Below are 25,946 nucleotides of genomic sequence, written 5' to 3' on the forward strand. Positions count from 1 at the left end.
TGATCACTCCACAGAAAGTTTAATTACTAGTCCAGATCAATGGAAAGGGCAGCACTCCATTCCCTCACTCAGAGCGTCTTCCCTGAGAAATCATCTCCACGTCATCCCTGGCCCAGTTCTGTCTACGTTGGTCCCACTTATGAGGCCACAGGGTATCCATTGGCTCAGGATGTGGTCTAGGGGCTGCTGGGAGGGGGGCAAGTTAAGGGGTTTCATCAAAACTGCATTTAAGACCAAATAACTTTAACAAGCACAGCAAATACACTGTTATTCTCAAATATTTTTTATTGAGCCAGCAGTATATTGTTGTGTCAAAGCTCATTTCCATTTAAATGAAAGAATTATAAAATTATATTTACGTGTTTTCACAGATATAAAACAGATGATAAAAAAGATATAAGCTTGTATTTTGAGATTTGGAATGACATAAAAAACAAATTAAAAAGAGAAAGGAGACATTTTAAAATAAATCTAAGAGTAAGAACATAATTCAAATAAGGCAGTCTAGGAACATTAATTCCCTACCTTTATCTTTCCCCGTAGTCTTCCTTATCTTCCCAAACCTCTCTTGTTTCCCTGTCCTCTGCCCTTCTCTTACTTGTTTTCTCATTAAATAAAATATGAAACAGTGTATAAGTATAGGTTACAGCTTAGAGGTTGCCAAATCGTATTCAATTGTAGGCGTCTGCCCTTTAAGACATATTTTATCCTTTCCAAATGTAGTGTACTGGTTAGATCATGTAACCATATTTTGGAGGTAGAAACCATTGTTTCTTTCCATGATATACGTAGTTGTTTTTTTTTGCTGTGATGAGGCAGTAAGAAAGGAATTGTTGGACTGTGGTTTGTCATCTGCTTCAGATATACCAAGAATAATCAATAAAGGTTCTGGATCTAAGGAAGTATTGATAATTTCTGGGATGTTGTTGAAGATATCAGTCCAAAAAGATGTAACTTTGGGGCATAATACAACACTATGAGAAAGAGTTGCCTCTGACGAATTACATTTATCACACATGGTGATATGTTTGGATATATGCTGTGTATTTTTGCCTTGGAGTAAAGAAGTCTATGTAATATTTTACATTGTATAAGACAGTGTCTGGCTGTCTGTTATTTGAGCATTTTGTGTAGGTGATGGAGACTTTCTTCCCATATGTTATCTGGTATTTGCATACCAATTTTTTTTTCCCAGCTGGCCTTAATACTTTCAGAAGATGGAGAGGTTATTGATTGTAGGGTGTCATATAGGTAAGTGATGAAATTATCTCGAATTGGTGTGGTTTTAAGACAACTGTCTATTGTCGATTGTCTTTCAATTTCAAATCCTATTAAATATGTTCGTATGTAATCTCCAATTTGTAAATATCTGAAAATAGTTGTTGTTTGGGAGATTACATTTCCTTTGTAGTTGTGTGAAGGTGGAAAATGCATCTCAATATATGGAGCAAGTCCACTTTTAATGTCACCCCAGAGTCTGGCCACAAAAGGGGAAAGAGGATAGACATTAATTAATTCACTTGGGCCGTCTTTCATCTATTGCTTCAGACAGCAAGTCTGAGTTTACTGTTAAGACTTGAGAGCAGCAAAATATTTTATGATGAATGAATGCAAAACTGAAGATGTTTGCAATTTCCGAACCTGCGCTATAAATTAGAATTTCTAGACTGGAGATAGATTGGGGTTTTTGGGCAGTGCTCCTTGAAAATTATACATGATGATCTTTTTTGCTGGCCTTTCATTTGACTGTCATCATTAGGCGGCCTTGTTAAAACCACAAAGCTGCAAAAACGTACCAGCAGTAGGTTGAGGAGAAGAGGATTCAGCTCTGTATTACTCCTGTCCTTCCAGTGCCTCCCTGTCTCCTTAAAGATAAGTTTATATACCACTTATTTGCTTTGCCAAAAAGAGTTTGGAGGAAACTAAATCATTGCCTGGATTCCATTCTGTGTTGATTTTTCCAATACAGGAAGGGTGACATCATCATATTGCCCATAGGGAGGCGGACTAGGTGGGTGGTTAGATGTACCAAGCTCGGAACTTCAACACGGTAAACTGCGATCCAGGTCCTGTGTTCCACATGTTGTTAGGAATACACTTCTGAAACACTTGGAAAAGGTTGGATATTTTTCCAATCTTGGTTAAATATTGCAAAAAGTCAACCAAGTGCCTGGAGTTTCCTAAACCCGACCATAAAACCATTAAAAAATATATGCTTCAGTTGCCAGAAGAAGGTAGGGAAAAAGTGAACAGTTTGCGGATATTTTCTATATAATGTCTTAATTATCTTGATAAAAACATAATCCAGGCAGCATTGCATTTCCTACAAAATGTATTTGCTAATGCAAATCAGTTGTGGATTAACATCACTTTTAGGAGATAGCGTTGTTTTCTTAAAATATTCTGTTTCATTCTCAGGATTGCCAGAGTGAGAGTAAATAACCATCCCCCATTTTATATTTTACATCTGCTGTCTTTCCCTTTGTCTTGTGTTTATGTGATGTTTTCCTAGGCTTCGTTTGAACAGATGTTACTTCAGCCATTTGTTTATCACCGTGGATTTAAAACACAGATACCACAAATTCCAGTTACTGTATGCTATCTGCAGGGAGCCACCCCAGCGGTGAACAAACGGCACTTCATTTTATTCTCAGTGCACGTCAGGGTCCAAAACTAATCGGAGGAGTCTATTTTATGTTCCATTTTTGGTGAGAAGAGAGAGTTTAAACATACTTTCCAGACTTTGGTTTCACTGATTTGTTATCGTAACCCAAACAGGATACTTACGGGAAACACTCCCAATCAGTTGTTAAAATGTCATTTTTAAGGTCATTTAAAGGTCTTTCAACAATATCCAAAATGTGTGCAATACTTAACCGAGCCGATCAGTGAAACATAAGAGGCTAAGCCCACAGCTCTCGAAAGTGAAGTGTCAGTGGTGTAAACACACTACAATTCATGGCTGGCTAATCACCCAAACTGATGTGTCTGCTTCAGTCACAGGGCAAGACATGTTAAAGTTGTTGTTTGTATGTGTCATCTCACCCCTAGACTTCAAACTCACTTGTGTAACCAACTTTTTACAACTTTTTCAACTTTTTTTAATTTTTAAAGGTGTGTAACACAAAATTGTTACACAGTTCAGGGACTTTGTTTTAAATTTTCTTTTGTTTTTAATTATAAGCACACTGGGATGTTGTACAAATGTTCTCTTACAGAGTATGCCAAGAGAGGGTGATTTTTTTAAGGAAGTCTCCACAGTCTATTCAAAAAAAATTTGGAGAAAACACTGAAGAGTCAAACATTAATCTTTGCTGACCACAGCTGTTTCTGTACTGACTCTTAGTTGGACGAGTTCACGGTGAACTTGATTAAAATGTCAGACTACAGAAACCAGATAAATGATGGTCAAGATACAGAGGAAACAAGGGGAAATGTAGCTATAAGGTCGTTTTACATGTTACAGATAGTGAATAGTAAGGCAGCACAAAACCAAAAATTTGCTTTCTTGGCCTGTTTTTAATTTGTAACATTGAAAGATTGACCATTTCTTATTATTTTTGCTATTTTCTCATGAACTTCTGCAGTTATTTGTATGAAACCAGGCATCATTTTCTATCATTATTTTAAGTTTATTTTGATGCTTGTAGACCTGAACCCAGTTGCAGATTAAACATTTCTAAACACTTTCTGAAACCACTCAAGAGTACATACCTCTGGCAATGTGGCACAATGCTGACACATTACATTTTTTTGTATCTAAATTTAAACTCCTTTTTTTTTATGCATTTGGTGTCACAGAGAGCAACTCCTCTATTCTCATGAGGATATTGTTATCTTGAGGGCAAAACTTACATTTATCACAAAATGAGAAACAGTTGGTTTAGTCCACAGCCATGTAAGCGGCTCAGTGAGGCTGTACTTAGTTAAATGCTAATGTCAGCATGCTAACATGCTCACAGTGACAATGCTAGCATACTGATTTAAAGCAAGTATAATGTTTACCATGTTCATCATCTCAGTTTATAATGTGAGCATGCTAACCATTTCTAATTAGCACTAAACATAAAGTAGGCGCAGCTGAGGCTGTGGGGGAAATGTTTGTGTTCACTGGGTCATTCTCTGGTCATTTTCTATCCTGGGAGCAGTAGGTCATGACCTGTCTATTTCAGAGTGGTTCATCTCTCGGTCTTTCTGAGGTTGGCTGGGGTAAGCAGCTGTCTTGATAAGGCTGGCTGTATCCTATAGTAACCAAGGTCAGGTGGAGATATGCTGTGCTTTGTGCAAATGGTCAGACTGGTGTCCTCTTAGAATTAATAGCAAGTGACCTGTGTACTGACTATGTGACTTCAGTTAACTTTTAACAACATAGTTTCTTGTTTATAGTTCAGTAACCAATAGAGGCACAGATGTGTGAAGAATAACCTTATTTGGAGGTAGTAAGGGAAAAGATTTGGTGAAGGGTTTAAAATACTCTTGTCTGTGGAAGTTGACCACAGAATTCAGTGGCATTGCACAGTGTTTTCACTTGTATTGTAACTCTGTTCTTGATCGAGCTTCAGGAAATGTTCCTGCGTAAGACATCCTGGTTTCCTGACAAGTTCTTCACTTTGGGTTAACCAGCTCTCCATCACAAATCTTTCACAACTAATTAGTTTAGTCATAAAATACTGGACAAATTGAAATTTTGACCTGATGATGGCACCAAATGGGAAGTGAATGAAATCACCAAAGTTTTTATAAGTTTTCCTGAGGGGGGCATGAACGTGGCAATCCATCCAGTGGTTGTCAAAACATTTCAACCACAAATGTAAACCCCACAGGAGCACCAGAGAAAAAGTTGGGGTCACCAAACTCATGAGGATACATCATCTGGGAACCATGAATATCTGTACATAATTTTGTGCAAATCCATTGGGTAGATAGATTAGATTGTAGGTAGATACTGAATAAATGCACATTTTCACCTGCTGCTGGTGCTTAAGTAAAGTCAGGTTGATCATCAAAGTCATTAGGATTCATCTTCTGTGCACCATGATTATGTGGTAATCCATATTTCAGTCTGTACCAAAGTGGTAGATTGACCAACCAACTTAAAGACCAACCGAGAAATAAAAAAATCTCATGATGACATGAAAATTGAATGAAATATCATCCCTACAAACGTCCTCTCTGGCCCTCAATGTACACGCCTCCACAGTTCACGTTGTTTCCCAACCACAGCCTAATTAAGTATAGCCCTCAGAGCAGTGTTGCAACATATATTCCATGAACTCAGAAAATCATGTTAAGCAATGTTTAAAAAGTATCACTATTACACAGATGGCTAAAATCAAATTTGAATCACAGTACTTCAAAGACGTCTGAGATAGCACAGTACATCAAAGTGGCCGCATATATTTACTCAGATGTTTTTAAATGTTAGATGATAATTCCAAAATGGTGAGTATCATCTTCCATCAATCAAACATCATAATGAAGACATGTATGTGTGTGTACTATTGTTTCATAAACCTTATAAGTTGTGTAAAGAAAACTGTATAAGCAGTTACCTAACTGCACCAGAGACAGCAAGGATGTAAGCACAACCCTCTGCTCCGGTCTTGCTCTTTACTCGGCTCCAAAGTCGCTCTTTTCATTGATGTGTGATTAAAAAAGGCTTAAAAAGGCAGTTTTAAATGAGATTTTTTTAGGTTACCTCCAAGGTTAACAGCTTCAGGTTAATGGCTTACTTGAAAAAAGGAGAAAAACGTTCTCATTTCCTTTTTTATGTTTCCCTTCACAAGGACATCTGTGCATGATGTAATCAGTCCAATCAACTACTCTGCAAGCCAGATTTTTTGCACCAAAGAAAATAACACTCAGATTTCTGAAGAAAATTGCATAAATGATTCAAACACCGGGAACTGCTGTGTTTAAATCATACTAATGTTAATGGTTTTAATGCTAGATGGATTTAGAGATTAGATAAAACAAAAGTCAGAAGAACTGCACGCAGCACAATATTATTTTTTTTATTGAAGTGTTTCCATGGACTATTTGCACAATTGAAGCTCAGCTCACAGAGTTAGTTTGCATTCATTGGATGATTAAATGATTTATTAATTCACAGTATTAGTGCAAAAGTAGAAGAATAAGTATTTTAACAGTTTTTTTTAAATATAGGACTGTCTGGGAATGGCTAGATTCCCTTTGTTCCACATTCTGATGTAACTTTTTGGCTTTTAAACACAATCAAAGAGCCTTTATAGGATGTAGCACCAGCATCTTATACTATTAACACATTCTACCAATACCACATGCCAAAAGATCCGCCTAATCTTAATTGAAAGAATGTCAGATTTATTTAAATTGAGTACTTTCTCAACGATTTAAGCCATGAAAACAGAATATACTGCCAAAAAAGCATCCATCTTAAGTCCTTGTTCATATCTTTAGTCTTAAAATCAAGTTAAGACAAATCCACTTATGGTAGGCTAATTCTACAAACAAGAGTAAAACAAGAAAATTAAAGATTTCACTGAAAAAAATTGTTCTTCCAACTGGCCATTTATAACATTTTTTTATTTATATAAAAATAAACATTTTTAAGACTGAATATCTGTTGAAAAAAGACTTAAGATGGACGTTTTTTGTTTTCTCATTTTCCCATTTTCTGTACCTTAACCACATACTGCATACATGGGAAGAAAAACACTTTTTGTCATGGTGTTACAAAAAAACCTCCTAATGACCCTAATGTTGATGTAGCACATTATGTCTTTGCTACAATATTTTTTTAATTTAGAGTATACCATCCATGATCAGACTGATGGCCATACTCATTAAATCATATTGAATTTTACATTGAAGCTTGGTGCACTGCAGGATAGGGAATTAATGTTTCATCTAACTTGCGTATTTTCAACATGTACAGCCGTAACACCATGTGTAATGTAACAGTGAAAAAGATCAAAATTCAAGTTGATATACCAGGACATGTATGCAAAATATGGATATTTAGAAGAAAACATGTTCTAATGTACAAAACCTCCAAAAAATTGATCTATCAGCATATTCATAGTATCAGTTGCAGGTGTGTAATTCCTGGGGCCAGCAGTAGCTAACACTATATTACAATAGCATGCATTTCAACCTGAGTTTGTCCAAAAATATACAACGTCATCAGACACTTATATCTCAATAAAAACCTATGGCATAAACAGGTATTGAGCTTGTTCATTTGGGCTGTGTTGGGTTATTCTTAAATGAAAAGCTAGCCCCCTCTTGTGGACAAGACTGGGACAGTAGATCAAGCTTTAACCTTATCCACTCCCAAATAAAAAACCTCTCTACAGAGATGAAAATGCATAATTATTATGGCATAGAAAATATTACTTTGTATCCTATGATATTTATGTTTCATTTAAAACCAACACAAGTACACTCATAGCAAACAAACACACGCACAAAGCAGTGCCCACACACACATTGCTCTACGTTGACAAATTGTTAAACAGACTGAAATATAAATCAATAAATAGGGGCTTTGAATATCTGAACTATAAACTACTACATTACATGAGTCCTTCAGTTATCACACAATATAGCTGCAAGCATAGTGTTCTACTTAAATTAACATCTTCATTATCAATATCACCAAATTAAACAAGTGCTATTTTTTGGTTAACACTTGCTTTCAAATCATCGTGACACCCCTCTTTCAGCACTTGCCTGTAATTGTGTTCCCTTTTCATTTACTTGCACATCGAAGTCATCCCTCTATTCAAGTTCTTTTTAGTAGTAACTGAGGCTTCTGGGCCCGGATGGGCTCCAGCACTGAAATGTAAACACAAATGAAAAAGTTCCCTAAAAACACTACACTGTGTTCTCACAGCCTTGACCAGTATTCAGTGACGTGTTCTAACAACCAACCTGAGCAGCTAAGATTTAAAACAAACCTTCTATTTCATTGTTCATGCAAAATTATAACATTTAGGTACATTTTGGTACTTTCTTTAAACTATCCATTTGAAGGTTGTTCTCGTAGTAGGGCATTTGGGACTGATCATCATGGCTTTGTGGCCTTGTTCTTCCAGGAATGTTATATGCTTACATGGAAATCCTGTTTGGCTCCTAGTTAGTGGTCTCAAAGAACATGAAATCCTGTGAAAAAAAAAAGAATTAATAGAAAAGCAAAAACATTAAATTGACATTGATCTAATGCCTAATTGCACTAAAAAAATGTCAGCCAAGGTGTTTCACTGCCAAATTGACTGTGAAAACTGCGCTGACATTTTAGCATTTTAGCAAATGTGACTGGTACTACTACAGCTCTGACAAGCTGTTTTGCATTTGTCATGATTGGGGTGGTTTCAGGTCACATTTCCCACAAAATGTTGGCTAAGTGGTACATTAAGTGGTAGGTACATGGTTTTTACGACTCCCAGCAAGGAGGTCATATAAGGCTACTGCATCTGTAATAGCCACATTCTGGTGGCAGAATGTACAGGAAAGTAACTTTACAAGTAAACATGTTACTTTTACTTTCAACAATTAAAGACACATAAAATGTTTCACTTACAATGAGAAAACATGCGCCGATCATAACAGCCTTCATTCTCACGTCCAGATCCATGGGAAACTGGATGCCGAAGTTGTCTGAATCTGTGAATGCTTCCCGAAGAAGTCCCGTCCACTGTTTACTGATTTTCCCAATCTTACTGACTTCATCCATTGTCAAAATCTGGAAAAACAGTCACCAACGAGAAAAATTGCTGACATGTGTTGCATTAGGATACAGATCAATCCGTAGACTTGTTTAGTTTTATTGGAGGGAGACCATGGAAGAATTCATCTCATCCAATTCCAGCTTTTTGCCCACTGCCACACTAACTTCAGTTTTGTATCCCCAGTAATTACTTCAAAGCCAGCAAGGGAGGGACCGGGATGGTAATATCATGCTTCAGTTACCCCTCCTCTGGGTCTGGTAAAAGGTCTGTATCACTGACCCAAATCCCTTTCACAGCTCAATCTAATAAAACCAGCTGAGCCATGGAACAATAGCCACACTATACCACACAAGAGCATGCCCTGTGCCATGGTTTCATCCAGGCCTTGGCCCGCTCTGATTGGAAACATATTCCCTGCTTCAGAGCACGAGGTGGATCCCTTACAAAAAAATGTCCGGAGGGTAAGAATGGATAATGTTTTCACAAATTTAAGGGATTTCTGTGTTTAGATCATAAACCCACCTCAAAGTCAACATCTGGAAGGCAGCTCCATCCACAGAAGGGCCCATGGATCTTCAGTACAGGCTCGTTGTGTTCGTTCGCAACGATGAATTTAGGGGAGAACGGGTGCCACTGTTGTATAATGTACCCTACTGTGTTACCTGGGGGAGCCTGCACCTCCAGCTGAGTGAGAGATTGTAGGAGAACAGAGTGTGATTTGTAGTCATATCCTCAGAAGAAAATGTTTTAGAGGGACACGTAGAACTAGAGGATGTGAAGTGTAAACACTATGTTGTGGTGGAAAAAAACAACCTTGAAGACTGTTATTTCATAGACACAAAGTCTCTCAGAGAGGTTCACTCACCTCTTGTAGACAACAAGGGAAGAAGCAGGACATGCACTTAAGTGGCCTGGTGACGGTGATGACTTCCTGTCCAAAATTGTCGAGGACGTGGATGGTGAAGGAGCGCATGGGGCCACAACACTGTCGACTCAGACAGTCATTCTCCTCTACAGCGTAGAACACATTCTGACCCATGACGTTACGTACTTCATACTTGTTGTTGCTCTCGAAACCCACAAGAGCTGTTTGGATGAACAATACGTGACAAGCTGTTATTACTAAACCTGCACTGAACAGAGCTAGCAGCAAAATTGTTGGCATGTTTACATACTGTACTGTACCTTCAACAAGCTCAACTTTCTGTTTGATGAGTAGCTGATCCACCTAGAAAACAAACCCAGATAGGGAATTTTTAATTTTGCTTTCCTTTTCTCCACAAATTCTGCAGTTCAGTGAGTGAGAGTAGGTGTTTTGAAAAACTGTTGGCATCAACATACTCCCATTGTGTAGCTGGCCACTAAAACCGCATTCTAGTGTGGGCTGCTGAGCTAGCTTAAAATAGAGTAGTTATACACATGCAGTAGAGGCACTTCTTTTTCAGCGGACCTATATATTCTATTTTGGTGGACATACAGTACTGTGGAAAGGTTTTAGGCACTTGAGATGTTTAGATTCTTATCCATAATGCATCACCATCAGGGAGGGGTCTGACCATTCCCAAATTTATTCTGCAGCATGACCACAACCCCAAACATACAGCCAGAGTCATAAAGTACTATCTTCAGCAACAAGGAGAACAAGGAGTCCTGCAGCAGATGGTTTGGCTCCCACAAAGCCCTGATCTCAACCTTATGGAGTTAGTCTGGGATTACATGAAAAGACAGAAGCAACTGAAGCAGCCTAAATCCACAACTTCTCCTTCAACTTCTCCATGCTTGGAACAACCTGCCTGCCAAGTGCTTTGAAAAACTGTTCTGAGAACTGTACTGAGGAGAATTGACACTATTTTAAAGGCAAAGCGTGCTCACATGAAATACTGATTTGATATAGATTTCTTCTGTTTACTGAACTTTGCATTAAGTTAATTGATAAATAAAACTGCATCCTCAATTAACTTTTCATGCCCAAAACTTTTGCACAGCACTGTAGTAACACAGCACCACTGGTGTTTATGCTGTACATGGACCAACAGAGAAATTTGTGTGCGCAGTACAGTTTCTTGGATCTCAGTCTGCAGAAGTGAAGGCTGGTAGATTGACAACAGCAGTATCAACTAATCAGCAGCTTCTTTGCCAATAGACCCTTTTCACAGCAGACATTTTGACTTGTCATAGCAGGAGAAGCACAAGTGTAGCTGATAACATTAACAATGGCTCTGTTATATTCAAGTGTCCCACTAAACCCTGACAGTGAGATATCATGCACAATACCAGGACCCTGAAACTGAAACAGCTAAATGGAATTTTTACACTTGTGCTTTTGTCAAAATGTCACATCATTGTAGCATCAGTGCACTGTGATATCTGTTCATTTTCACATGTAGGGTGTAAAATATGTTTTCAAACTAGCTAATTTTAAGAAATATTGTTAAATAAAAAAAAAACTTTATGTTAAAAGTATCTATCAGCATTACATACTGACTTCATCAATATCCATGGCCGTATTTTGATAATAAAGCCACTTTTTCATTTTATACTTGGTGAAATTGGTATCCTAAGCAAACTGATACTAAATATTTAGGGAATTGTGTCCCTTCATTAACATATGCTAGCACAAGACCTTATGTGGGCTGTAGGCCACAAGACAAAGTGACACTCACATGTATTGCTTACATAAAATACGTGCAGTGGTGGAAGGTAACTAAGTACATTTACTCAGGTATTGTACTTAAGTACCATTTTAATGTACTTATACTTTACTAGAGTATTTCCATTTGATGCTACTTCATACTTCCTCTCCACTACATTTCAGAGGGAAATATTTTACTTTCTACTACACTACATGTATCTGACAGCTTTAGTTACTTTTCAGATGAAGATTTGACACAATGGATAATATAACAAGCTTTTAAATTACAACACATTGTTAAAGATGAAACCAGTGGTTTCCAACCTTTTTGGCTTTTGAAATCTTACAAAAAGCAGTGCATAGTCAGGGTCACATTTCAGATGTCTAATGATTGTTAACAGTTCCACCAAATAGTGATTTCCCCTATAAACTTCTCACATGGTTTCATTTCAAAGATCAGAGAAAAAGTCCAAAAACTGAAAACAAATTTGCGTATCAGAACTTTTTTGCTTCTTTCCTCTCCTATTAATCATCTCATGACTCCTCAGATTTATCTGGTGACCCTTTGGAGGGGCCTGACTCCTAGTTTGGCAACCACTGGACTAAACTAGCTAACTGTATATGAAGTATACAGCTACAACAAAAGCTACAACAGTAACATGCTGCTTACACACTGATGCTTCAGTATTAATAATCTGATGATGTCATATATAATAATATATCAGTCAGAGGAACCAAATCACTACGTTTACTGCTAATAATACTTATGTACTTTTACTTAAGTAGGGTTTTTCATACAGGACTTTTACTTAATAATAAAAAGTAATAGAGTATCTTTACATTGCTGTGTTGGTACTTTCACTTAAGTAAAGGATCTAAATACTTCTTCCACCACTGAAAAGGGGTGAAATGTTTCTTTTTTTTTAAACTTTCAATATTTACCTGAGTGAGGTATTCTAATCCCGGTGGACAGCCTGGTATTCCCGGGCTGGGCACAGCATACATATTCATCTTGTAACACTGGATGGAGACCTGTTGATGAGTGAAATGTTCAGAAACTGAGATCTAGCGCCATCTTCTGCTTGCTGAGGTGACGCTCATAAACAAATGGGGATAAATCGCGGCAGGTGGACAGCAGACAATACCATATGTGTCTACATTAGTTTAAACTGTATTGTCCAGTTCATAGAACAGCCTGGAACACTCCTGCTCTCTCTACTGGATTAGCCGTGCCTTTATTAATGTGAGTATCAGAGTATCACAGCCTGGGGGAGCTGCTGCAGACATACATGGTGGGCAACACAGACAATCTCGGTTATTCCTGGAACTGACGGGCTTCAGTCGGTAAGACACGACCATGAGAAATCCTCTTACTCCCCTTTGTTTACACATAAACAAGAAGCTTAAAGCCCCCACAAGCTGCACACCGCCCAAATCTATATGTAGGCCACCCCAGAACCGATTTCTGTTTGTGATTCGGCTCTGTTAAATATAGGATGTTTACTGCCTATGAATGTTTCCTCAGCTAGTAATGAGAGCGCTCGCCGTGGTTTGATCTGCCTACTTTTCCATTCAGAGGTTACGGCGAGTTATTTAAAGCGATGAGCTACCGTCAAGCCCTACTTTACTTACATTGTAGGCTTTACTAACTATGAGTCAGACGGCTGTTATTATCAGAATCAGAAATACTTACCGATATTTCACCTGCTACTTGGAAAAATAACAGGCCACTCCGGAACCAAGCCCATGGAATAAACCTGTAATCTCATTGGGCAACGTCATCGTACTTCCCATCTCCATGAGCCAATGAGAAGACAGGAGTGTAGAACAGAACTTAACAGAATCCATAAAGTCAGACAAGAGCATAATATAACAGAACAGACTATCAATAAATGCCTGTTTGCATATTTAAACAGCATTATAGAAGGCATACACGATGAATTTGTTAATTGTACAACAATAGTTGACCGTTTTCTGCGATTTCTGATCAATACGTGATGTTTTATTGGAAATATGTATTTATAGATTAACAGGTTTCCATTTTTCATCCACTTGATGTCGCCATTATTACAAGCAACTGAAGCACAGTAAAAAAAAAAAAAAAAAAGGCGTTTCCCACATATATGCACAGCACAATAGGATGTTATCACAAACAACTGTTTACAATAAACCCTGACATCTATTTATTCATTTATTCATTTATTTCTGATAGGTAGGGCTATTTTGCTCTATGGTTATGGTCTTGTATCATTTTAAAAAAAAAACATGGAGCTAAATAAAAATAAAGGGACATTCTTTATTTTCTATTTAAAAATATGCTGTATAACATGAAATCCAAACTGGAGATAAGTTCCCTTTTTTTTCCTATACCCATCATCACACATACACAGACATTTAGTCACAAACATGCACACTATGATGACATTACTCAACTAAATATAAAAGAAGAGGTGGAAAATTAAAAATAACTTCCATATGGCACTAAAGTTGAGACTCTTGATAGTCAATAGGAAGCTTGCAAGTCTCGTTGAATTGTGAAAATCTACCCTTTAACAGGAACCTTATACTCTTTCTACTGTGGTGCATTGATCAATTCATTAAGTCACATTTTGACTGTAGGAGCCTCTTCTTTCTCCCAACTCATAATAATAAGCCTTTGTTGCTGTGATTAAGCAATGAGGAGGTGGTGTGTGGTTATACATTTTAACTTTAGCTCTGACATTGTATTTTCTGCATTTATTTATTATTCTGTACAAGTGCAATTAGGCCTACTACTATTAAATATAAAGAGTGTAAATGAATGATAAATATTGACCAGCCTTGATGAGTTTACTGGTGTTAGCAGAGTTTTGCAGTAAGGTTTGCCTCCTAATACAATAAGGGGGGTTTGCCATCTAAGAATTACAGTGGTTGATGTAGAGTTAAGTAATGAAGACTGATGAGAAATTACATTTTCTTGTTTTTTTTGTCTATCTATTGGTTGGTCCATCACTGTTATCCAGACTGAAATAGCTCAACAACTATTGAATGCATTGCCTTTAAATTTGGTACACATATTCATTATTCCAATAGGATGATCAATGAATTCTATTGACTTTGGTGACCACCATGAGGTTGGCAAATTGTTTCATGTGAAATGTCTCAACAACTACTGAATGGACTGCCATTAAAATTTGGTAAACATATTCATCCCCCCCTCAGGGTAAATTGTAATCATTGTGGTAATCCCCTGACTTTTCCTCTAGTGCCACCATCAGGTCAACATTTTAGTGTGTTCAATACTTTGGTTTATGACCAAAGTATTGGTTTATTACCTGCAAAACTAATGACATCCCCATCAGCCTTAGCTGTACTTGGTGTTTAGTGCTAATCAGCAAGTATTGGCATGCTTGCATACTAAACTAAGGGTACATGGTAAACATTGTATCTGCTTAACATCAACTTGTTAGCATGCCGATATTAGCATTTATCTCCAAACACTGCTGTGCCTGTAAGTAAAGCCTCACAGAGCCGCTAGCGTGATTGTAGATCTGTAGTCTTGTTAAAGATACTGTTGCTAGTTAACTTAAAGTCTCCATCCACTCAAAAATAGTCTTCTCTTGTTCTTACAGTTGGATGTTTGAACTTCACTGTGCAGAATGATATATGTAAAGAGCTGAAAGTTTCTCTGTGCTCAGTGAAAATCAGATTTTAAGAGGTGGGCCTACGAACATGATTTGTGACATCACAACTAGTTTGGAGACAATCTTGGTCCAGTATTCAACTTACACAAGTGTGATGTGGAAACTTGAAGCCTCCAGTGCACATACACTGAGAATATACTTAACAGTACAATAGGAAACATCTTGTGTCCAGCAGGAAAACATCTCAAATGAAATATATTTGCATATTCATATATTATCGAATTTTTAATGAGAGAGAATAAGTAGATATCATTTTAGGGATTTTGAAATTTATACTTTTTTGTGGAAAAACCATATCAGACACACATTATTATTCCAAGCAGATTAATTTTATATGTCTTAATACATGTCTGGAGTGCATCTGTAAAGAATGCAAAGTCGTGAATAAGACATTCACATGAAAAAAACATCATGTTAACGTCAATGCAGTGCATGTGTGCTAAATGAACATGTGTTGGGCAATGACCATATGGTATTAGAAGTATACGCCAGTGTGATGTAACACAATGAACATTGCCTGCCCTAAAACCACTGCATAGATCATCAGTGTAGGAATCTCTGAGTCAGCTTCGATGCAATTAGCAAGTACCGAATGTGTTTACATGTGCGGGGAGTGGTCTTGAGTGTAGCTCAAAGGCCTTTTTAGGTCAAATGCATCACAATCTGTTCAATCTGTAGGGTTTGAGAGATAAAGTCTTAATCTTCATTGTGCGTGGCTTGCAGATATCCACTGCAGCAACATTGCCATTCTTCTGTTTTGTCACAGTCAGAATGTGATTCTCTGCAGTTATTAGGCCACATATGGTATCAACACCAACATATCAACTTTATATAAACACACCGCTGTATAATAATAACAATCTATGTGGGGAATATGTGTGTAGACACTGGATTGGACAATACATGCTACATCCTACAAAAACAGCATCCCTCTTCTATTTTAAACATATGTTTATAATATCAGATGTCATGATGTGATTGTGTTACATCTACTACTATATTCTAGCAAATTGCATGTTATGGTAGACACTATAGCTCTGCTGTCCCCACAATGCAGCGGTGGAGTAATTCTTACAGGCTGTACCCACAAAGATTCACTCAGCTATGTACATAAGCAACAGAGAGACAGAGGTAAAAGTCCTCTGGATGTGCTCAGATCAAGATTGTGCTTATAAGAATATTTTAAAACAGCTCCACTGTATTCCTTTTGATATAATTAGCATAGAAAAAATAGCAAGGTGTTTTTGATATTATCCATTTCCTTGGGGAACAGATGGGGAGGCAATGGTATAATAGAGTGTGTCAATTTACAGTAAGGACTCAATTAAATTTTTTTGAGCTTGGTTTATCATAAGGAGGCTGTGGGTGCACTTGTCCAAGGACTCCTAGATGATGTAACATGTCTTTTACATTGGAGCATGGATGGTAAAGTCTTTTATTGTTGTATAGACTGGAAACTGACTAAGAGAAAATCAATACTCTGTTATTTAAGAAGCAACCATTGGAAAATGTCCTGAGAAACATCATAACCTTTTACTTTTGTCATAGAAGCACTTGAACTCTATGTGCGGGTTATTATATGTTGTATCCACTGGAGAGCAGTGTTGAGCTAATGATGCTCGGCCTCATGGCCATTACTAGGACTAATGCAGAAATTGCATTTTCACTGTAAAACATAAATAGTCACAAATAGAAACACACACATACACACTTGCTACTCCGTTACAAATGGCATGACGTTGTTGGGTCGAATATCCTTATTTGTGAATACAAATTACCTGATTTCCTCAAGCGCTTCTGATTTCTCCAAGAAACGCTAATGAGAACAAATGATGACTCGCACACAGATCTGCTGACACTTCAGGCACAGACAACTAAAACACATTTTAATTGATTCATGTTACAGCAATTGCTTAAAGTGACCTGACATAGCCTAGAAAACACTGCATACAAAATCAGTAGTGTGTTTGCTGCTGTAAATCTTTTCATGATATTGCATTAATATTTGTTTATTATTTCTCATAAAGTATACATTTTACACATGTTTTAGGTATGAATTTAATTAAGCTTCAAACACATCATATGTGAAGAATAACACAAGTGTTTTGAAGCATCAAGGGCCCATTTTATCACCCCGACTGCCCAACCGGTGCACTGAAACTAATGTTCTTCATCAGCGAGATCAAAACAAAGTAATGCAATGACTTTGAAATGGTGGCGTTCTTTGCTCCCATCTGAATAAACAGACTGGACAGTCAGGGGTCTTTGAAAGCCAGTCAGATTGTCTTTCTGACTCCAAGAGCCCAGTTACTCCCACCAGGGGTTTGTATGTATGTGTGTGTGTGTCGGTAAGTGTGTATGCGCACAAATTGTACAGTCTCTGCTCTCTACATTCCGACTAGTTTTACAATTTTTCTGTGTTTTTTTTTTTTTGCGTGAAGGTGGTGCTCTTTACCCGCATGGGTAATCTTTCGTGCACTCCTAACGAGGTTGTCATATTCAGCGCATAATGAGGAGCCTAAAGATGAATGTAAAAATGCCTCCATTACACTGCTTTCATCCTCTTGTTCATTAGGTTAGCATAAGGTTACAATACATTACTCCAGTCCCAATGTCCCACACATAAAATTGCATGTGTCACTGAGGAGGCTGTGTGTTACTTTGCCATGATCATTTTCATTCATGTACACACAAACACACACAGTTACCTGCCTAAGCTTAACCCTTAACTGAACCAGATTCTTCGCCTAAATCTGACTTTTTTTTTTTAGTGATGTTTTGAAAATGGCTCACATAAAAGACCACTTCATGAGGGTTTCTTAATACAAAAGGGTCTGTTATTCACACCCGCACATAATAAAATGCAAATCTATTGTGTAGACGTGTGTGTGATGGATTTTCATCATCCGTGGATGTCCAAATTTGCCACATTCACTGCTTTTGTTATTCCGTCTCTGTCTCTTCACCTCTGCCCATCCCTCACCTCCCTCCCTCTTTTTTTATTTCTCCCATTTCTGCACCCCTGTCAAGTGCTTTGTTTGCTGTGACTTTCCATGCGGTTATCTGAGCGGAGACAGTATGCCTCACTCTGGCACAGGACCTCAGTTTCCACGGCAACTTTATAATTGTTTTGGATGCGTTCCAAACGCCACTGGATACCGAGGCATTATTGATGTCAAAAGAAACATGTATGAAATGAGGAGATGTGGAGGCGTCCATATGGTTCTGTACACAGCCTCATGCAAAGCCATTTAACTGTTTTTCAATGGGAGTTTTGTGATACTGCTGAATAGATCCCACATGTGTCGCATGATATTTCATAATTTTGATCTTTCTGTATCACAAAAGGATAATAGCACGCAATACAAGCCACTGAACTGTGCAATATTTCCCCTATTCATGCCATTAAGTCATTGTCACAGTATGCACTTCTGGGTTGAGTATGGCGACCTTACTGAATACAATATGTCCATCATGATGCATTTAAATAAAAAAATCTGAATAGTGGAAATGAGAATGAAGTTGATCTGAACACATAAAGGGAAAAATAAAAGTCTGCAGAACCAAAGCTTTTCTCCAGTTGCGTCCAGTACATCTCTGCCAGCCTCATTCACTTCAAGTAGTCTTTGTTTTGACAGGAGAGACGGCATCAGTTATCCCAGTGCTTGTCACTATAACCATATTGTAACCCCCCCCCCTCCTCCCCCCCATCCCCCACCAACTCTCTGTCTCTCTCATGTGCAAACACACACACACACACACACGCACACAGCCTCACAGCACCTCTGAGCCATGAGCTGTGGCCACATTAACCACTACGCCACAACACTCATTAAAATAACATATAGTGTCAACAGCAGTGTGGCCCCAAGTGGATAAACCCAAAATGCTCTGTCTTAACTCACAAATCCACAGGCTTTTCTTTACATCAGAGAATTGCACTCTGAGCAGCAGGTTTACTTCTTACCACTGCTTATGAAACTTTGACTCTTTCTGCGTCGTTATATTATAGAATCTGCGATAAAAACGAACTGAAACAAGGTCCTGACTGATCTTTTTTCTCTGATCTCAGCCTCCCCTCCCTCTGCTTAATTTATGACCTGTGAGGAGGAACCCAGGGAGTGAGAAGTGAGTGAGACTGGTGTGAAAGCCCTGAATAGAGCAGGGGCAACAGGCCCTCCAAATAACACAAAAGAGGCACCACAGCTGTTTGGAGGCAACACAAGCCTTCACGAGGCACTGTCTTCTGCACTGAGCTCCCAGACTGGCACTCACGCTGACTTTGTAAGCCGAGTTGTTATATGAATACTGTAACACATTAAATTTACGAGGAGAAAACCTTCCAAGATAGGGTCCATGTGAAATTTAAAGTTTAAAAGATGGCGTAATACTACCAAATAAGTGTGGCTATTTTACTTGAAAAAAAAAATCTCTAAAAATATCTGCCCTTATCTAGTCCCTAGAAAGAGGATGTTCATACTATGACATGCGCCTTTCAATTTATTCAGTCTTATGTCTTATCTCTATATGGTGCCAGCAACCAAACAGGAACACAGACAGGAAAGGGGAAAGGGAAATATGTAAATAATTTGGAAAAGGGATCAAAACTATTCTATTCCACAGTGAGAGCCAAGAGGAAAAAAAACAGCACAACAGCCGATCGCCTCTACAGAGGGCCGGATGATTCGAGGGCCCTGCAGAGCCGCAGGAAAGTGTCACCAGCCTCTGTGAGCTCGCTGTCAAGTGCCGGTTTCTGACTGTCAACTGCAGCTAAAAATGATTTCAAAATCCAGGGTTATAAGTTCAGTGCACTGTTTTCTTCCCCCAGACTGAGGGAAAAACGCTGTCACCATTGCCGGGCCTGTAATAATTTATTCCCCCCTGTACAAACTCTGTTGGCTCCCCAATCCTATGTCTGCGTCTTAGTTTTCCACTCATGCCCATTAGCTAGCCACATGCAGGACACGTGTGAACTCTCAGAATGATGGCGGCTTTTGGTGTAACTTAATTGCAGCCCATATTCATTATGATGGATGGAGGAGGCACTATTGTAAAAGTGCTTACTGTTTAGTATGTTTGTATGCACCTAGTGTGCAAGCACAGTAGTATAGTTTCATGTGTTGTCAGTGTTATTGAGCATGGTTTGTATTCTTTTATACTTTTGTAGTGTCTGTCTCTACAGAGTTAAATTCTCATTGTCAGACTAGAATAATAAATTAATTGAACTACTTTTCAAGATGAGATAATATTTGGGAAACATGAAATGGATACTTTTGACATTACAATCCTCAGACTTCTGAAAAACAGAACAAAAAAAGTTCTCAGGTACAAAATGGTTGAAAAAGAGCTTAGTCTGCTCCCTTTTCTCCTTCTCTCTCCGTCTCTCTCTGTCTTTCCCATCCATCCATCCACTGAGAGAGTATCCGGAGCCATCTGCGACCACGATCCATCCCCAAACACTGGGGATCACAAAGGTGTTATTTTTCAAAGCTGGCCCCGTCCACCTCCTGCCGAGGGTGTGCGGCTGCGGTTCAAGGGAAGGTGGGAAACTTCTGAGGCCCTGTTCCCCTTGTACCCCCCTCCCTGTCGCCTGCCTCCTCGGGGGCAGCCCTTTGAGGGTGTCATAACTGCGGCCTGTATAACATGGGTTACTGCTGACGGCGGTTGGTCACAGTTGATGAAGCCTTTAAAGAAGCCTCCCCTCTCATGGTTTCTGTTAAAATTCTGGAGAGCAGGAGCAAGGCCTGGCTCCCAGACAATTACAGACGTAGTAATGGGAGGACTCTGGGCCAGAGTGGGCCTGCATTTTGACTGCTGATGGGTAGAGGGTGCTCCAAGTCCATGTTTGAAGAGAATGTTGTGCAGTATATTGCAACCCTACAGTACCCCCCCCACCCCTCACCCCCTTAAAAAAAAATGAAATCACCCTCTCCATTTTAGTTTTGTGCCTGTATGCTTGCAAGTTGCCTACACAAAATGAGTCCTCCATGTTTTGTGCTTCGCAGCGGTCTCCATTTCACAAAGGAGGAGAAAAAAAAAATCCATGAAGACTATGAAATATGCTGTAAATAGACAAAGCTGCAGAACATGCAGCTGTTGTGGTGCCATCCTGTTGTCTTGTGGGCTTGGGGGAGGGTGTGCGCAAGGTAAAATGGGACAGAAAGCCTTGACAGTGTGGTAGTAATAGCACGAGAGCGTTCGCAGCACCTGGTACTCACCTCTTTCTCCACAGAGTCCCTGTGGACATGGTGTCCTGCTGGCACACCGTAAAACTTGATTGTGGAAAACACCATCATGCTGAGACTGATAAAAGGAAAAATAGGAGATGTTTTTATTTTCAAATTCTGGGTGTAACAGCAGAGGAGGGAAAAAATTGTTGTGCAAATAACATTTTTTCCTTTTATATTTATTTTTTACAATCCCTTGTAGACTAAAGAGAAGTGTTTAAGAGTGCAGAAACTTTGCTTTTAGATGCCAGCTATCCTTTTTCTTAACACTATTAACTAAGTTACACTGGCACATGATCTTACAGTGTGGACTCATGAAGTATGGTGTCTAAAATATTTAGGTAATGGGCTATTATGGATATATAGAGAATATAACATGTTCTGTCTTTTTTTTTAAATAACTCTTTTCTATAAAACTTTGCAATCATTACTTTGTTTTGTTGTTGCACTATTATTGCACTATTCTCATTATTTTTGGTCTAAATTATATCTAAATTATTGTCTTGATGAAGTCCATGTTGAATTAATGTTAAAGGAAAAATTATGCTCAGAAATTTTCCAATTAATAACATCATCATTATCATTTAAAAAAAATCAATTGTAAAGTTTAAATATGCAGATAGAAGTATTTAAGTATTTATTTAAGTATTTGTTTTAGAGTAAGAACAGATTATTTTCAGTTTAATGTTTAGTTAAAAAAATAAATAAATAAATAAATAAAAATACATTTTGTGTTTATAATTTTCAGGTGTTTACACATTTTACTATATTTAATTTTCTAAATTTTAGAAAACTTTTATGATCAGTTTCAAAAATACATTTTTAAAGTTTTTCATATCTGTACTGAAAAACTGCTTACATAGAGGGATGAGTTGAGGACAGTGTGCCAGTTTTGAATGTTAAACGTGACAACTCCATACGTACAGTGAGTGTGCTGTTTCTCTTGGACTCTTGGACTCAGGGAGTGTGTTGAAGCTGGACTAGCCAGACAGATACAGCGAGGCGGCCACCTTGCCCTGTGTGAGTCGGTGTCAGTGCAAAGTGCAAAGGCCAGAGCGGTTCAGGACTTCTCCTCAGGCCGAGCTACGTGAGCTGCGAGCAATGTGGACGACACGCTCGGAGTGGACCTGAGGAGGCTCAGCACCGCACAATGCTCCTCTGTTCTTTGTGCTGTGTTTCTATCTCGCTCTCTCACTGTCTCTCTCTTTCTGTCCTACGAGCACACACTCGCACACACTCATACGCACACACGCTGAAGAGTTCTCCTCCACACAGTTGGAAAGACAGGGGTCACTGACTGGATGCTCCCAGCTGAGTACTTCAGTGCAACCCTTCTCTGAAACACACACATACGTGAATGCACACACTTACAGACACATCCACACGTGCACTGTGTTAATGTCTTTTTCCATGCTGGCACCCTGCACAAAGCTTTGGCGGTGTTGCAGTCTGCATTTCTCTCTGAAGCATTAACTGAATGTTTTTCTCATTCATTATATCATCAGTCAAAATTGACTCATGAAAGCATTCTTCAACAGCTGAGGCCTGTTGCTGAGAACAACAGCCATGATAGTAACATGATTTTAATAGGATACTTTTAAAGAAAACAGTCAGATATTCTCATTAAAACTGAAACCTTCAGTGTTTTCTATATACATAGTTTCTATACAATTTTAGTGTAATAAAAAGTGTAAAACGATAAGATCACTCTACAAGATATTTTCTCAGTCGTCATTGTTAAATTTTGTACAGGTGCTGCTGGAGATTCTGTATCTCAGCTGGCACACTACAGAGAGTCTGGAGCAAAATAAACCTTCAGCCTGGAATCATACTTTGGGATCCCTGTAAAATGAGTCATTTCTGTGTAAGATCCTTTTTTATATTTATTTTACAATAATGTGACCATTAATGGTTCAGGAAAATTGAAACCAGACACACAAAGTATTTGAAAACAAGGTTTGAGCAGTGAATGGGTATTTCATTAGTCCTATAAGGGATGTCCTGCAGTGATTAGCTGGAAAGCTCATAAAGGTACTGAGTTTCACTTTATTACAAGGCAGACTTTTCATATTAGAGTAGATTGTAATAACATGTAATAAAATAATGTTTAACAAAAAAACAAACTGAATTTATAAAAAGTGTGGCGGGAGTTATAAAATTATACAAGAGTAATAGAATCTTGCAGAACTGGTCGGCAGATGATTCAATCGACATGCTCTCGATGCTCCGTTGAATTAATTACTGCCATAATGCTGCAGGATCGATCAAAAACACAATCCTGCGGCCGTTAATCATTCGTGTCAAAATCAGAGAAACATAACCCAGCCAAGCAGTGCAGGAGGGAGAGGGGGGGTGGGGGGGGGTGTAGAGGAAGTGGTATGCATGAAGAACAGGGAGGCTGATCCCTCTGCCGCTTTGACGTCAGGCATCCATCTACTGGTGTTATTCCTTAATCTGATTCACTTGGCTGCTCAGCAGACCAGTGTTGCCTGTTGGAAAGGTTTCATGTGTGTGATGGATGCTATTGTCAGAAATGCCAAGGTCAATATGCGACGCAGCAGCAAAAAAAAAGAGAGGACTTTCTTATTTCAAAAGTGCTTCCCATGTATCATCATCCCTGCAATCTGACCTTGCTTCCCTCTGTAATAACATTCAGAGGGAGGACAACTGCTGGGCGCATGCTCATGGGCTGGCGTTGATCTTTAAAACGGGTCACAGCGCCGCAGAGAAGAGGCCCGTGTCACTCACGCAGGCGTATTACTTACACTGAGACAGATTTTGAAATGGAGTTGTACTGTCTTTTTTTGAATTCTGGGGGGACAATTAGTTCTTGACAATTAGTTCATCATCATGTAAATCGACTCAGAGTAATGGAATGTCAATTTTTGGCAAATGGAGAACTTTGTCTCACGATCTTACAGTTTGTCAGTTTGACTGACAATGTCAGCTTTAGTTACTTTTGCTTCATATTATATGATTCATTCAACCACATCACCATTAAAACTTAATCTCAACACTGACAGTTATTAATATACCACATGAGTCAAACTTTATGTCAACGTATCCTGATGCTGGAGCTGTAGTAGTTGGTGTACTTCTAGTCAAATTAATCGGACATGTTTTAAAAGCATATAAAAGTACTTTACTTGAAATTGTACTTTGTGTCTTATATAGTTTTTGCACAAAACAGTTTGATAAAATGACATTCATTCTTTCTTCCTCATTGAAGATAAAAAAACAGAATATTAACTACTCCTACTTCACTGTCCAAGTCCATTCTCAGTGTATGTGCATTGGAAGCTTCGAGTTTCCGCATCATACTTGTGTAAATTTGATATTGGAACAAAATCATGCTTGTACTATACGTCTTAATCTCAGATTTGAAGTGAGCACACAGAAACTTTCTCCCTTCATTAGATGAACGTGAAAACAGACTCAAACTCTGCACAGTGAAGGTCAAACATCCAATAAGCAAAACATGTTTTTGATTGGAGGGGAACTTTAAAGCCATTATACTATATTTTATCTACCAAGTAGTAATTTTACCTACCCCTCAGCTAATAATTAAATCATTGTCACAGTTTTAATGAGGCTGCCTGATGAGGAGAAAAACATTACTTGGTGTGTTACAACAGGGTGGACATCACACCGTCAACTTCTTTTTCTGTGTGATATAAGGAAATGGCTGCTAACCTGAGTGGTGTTTCCCCACTGAGCCCTCATCTCCGACTGTCCACTGATTCACCGCTCCCACAGGGGAGACTGACCTCCTCAGCCACCTTGGGACGACCCCCCTACACACAGTTAAATATGCTCACAGGAAGGAACCAGAGAGGAGAAAATCATGTTGTTAAGACTCTACACCAGGCCTGCTGCCTAAGCTCTGTCCGGCTTCCTTTTCTCTAAGGCCGGGGAATAAGAAATATCCCAAGTCTTGGAAAATGACTTCAATTAACCATAATGTTAATCACTATTGCTCAGAACAAAAGTCAAGCTGAGAAATCCCTTGATGGAAATTGTTATAATTGCCCTAACAACGGGGATGAATATTTCTCCCTGCTTAATTACATGTGACTTAATATTTAAATATACCATTTGCGGGTTTTAAAGTATCTTAATCACAGCCATTAATTTCAAGTATCTAGCATTTAGAGTGGCGGGGGAGCAGACAAACACCTTTTACAGTGTGACTGGTTACATGTGGCAGGTAACGTTAGCAGAATGTCAGGTATGTATTATGCACGAGGTGCTGCTGACAGCGCCTGTATGCCTCGACAAGAACAGGTAATTGTGCTTTCCTCGTACAGTAGGAGGTAAGGAGCGATCTGTTACACGCGAGCTGGAGTCTGACTTGTAGCTCTGACCCATCTATCGTAAACAATGGCATCTTTCAGACAAAGACTGAATCACCACAATTAGATAAGAAAGGTTGTGCAATTGTACTGAAGTGTAAGACAGAAAAGTCTTTTCTTCTTTACATACGATACAATAGTTAAATTCTAAATTTGCAGGATTCAGTGTTGAAATAATTAGTCCATAACTCAGTATGGACAATTAGTCCAAGAAAGAAGAATTGGCCTAGAAATTTATTACCAGCAGTTTTTATAATATATTAAGCATTTAAGTCATTAATCGAAGCGAAAACAACAAACATAAAGTGTTTCCAGCTTCTAAAATTTTCTAAACTTTGGGC

At 38.5% G+C, this 25,946-nt stretch overlaps 1 protein-coding gene and 1 long non-coding RNA gene across 4 annotated transcripts in view; one reads left to right on the plus strand and one right to left on the minus strand.

Annotated features, from left to right (window-relative positions):
• The window catches only part of LOC121887785, a 309,423-nt gene that overhangs the window by 215,519 nt on the left and 67,958 nt on the right, over positions 1-25,946 (plus strand). The gene's annotated exons all lie outside the window — the stretch shown is intronic.
• On the minus strand, positions 5,750-13,105 carry si:ch73-206p6.1 (phospholipid scramblase 1). 2 transcript variants are annotated; one of them, XM_042398760.1, is made up of 8 exons: positions 13,037-13,105; positions 12,286-12,375; positions 9,897-9,939; positions 9,577-9,797; positions 9,234-9,395; positions 8,564-8,725; positions 8,096-8,145; positions 5,750-7,818 (listed from the first exon to the last, which is right to left on the minus strand). In XM_042398760.1, exons 2-7 carry the CDS (start codon positions 12,352-12,354, stop codon positions 8,116-8,118), a joined length of 687 nt encoding a protein of 228 aa, XP_042254694.1. In that variant the 5' UTR covers positions 12,355-12,375; positions 13,037-13,105; the 3' UTR covers positions 5,750-7,818; positions 8,096-8,115. The 2 variants fall into 2 exon arrangements, with proteins under 2 accessions (XP_042254694.1, XP_042254693.1); XM_042398759.1 differs by having other exon boundaries at positions 5,750-8,145.

Source organism: Thunnus maccoyii, chromosome 21, assembly GCF_910596095.1.
Source record: "Thunnus maccoyii chromosome 21, fThuMac1.1, whole genome shotgun sequence".
Lineage (NCBI taxonomy): Eukaryota > Metazoa > Chordata > Actinopteri > Scombriformes > Scombridae > Thunnus > Thunnus maccoyii.

Excerpts from the sequence above, each read along its gene's own strand:
- si:ch73-206p6.1 (XM_042398760.1), bottom strand. The coding sequence starts at position 12,354 with ATGAATATGTATGCTGTGCCCAGCCCGGGAATACCAGGCTGTCCACCG. Across the intron at positions 9,798-9,896 it reads GAAAGTTGAGCTTGTTGAAG|CTCTTGTGGGTTTCGAGAGC; the intron begins GTACAGTACAGT and ends TCATCCAAACAG. Across the intron at positions 8,146-8,563 it reads TCGGCGCATGTTTTCTCATT|GATTTCATGTTCTTTGAGAC; the intron begins GTAAGTGAAACA and ends TTTTTTTCACAG.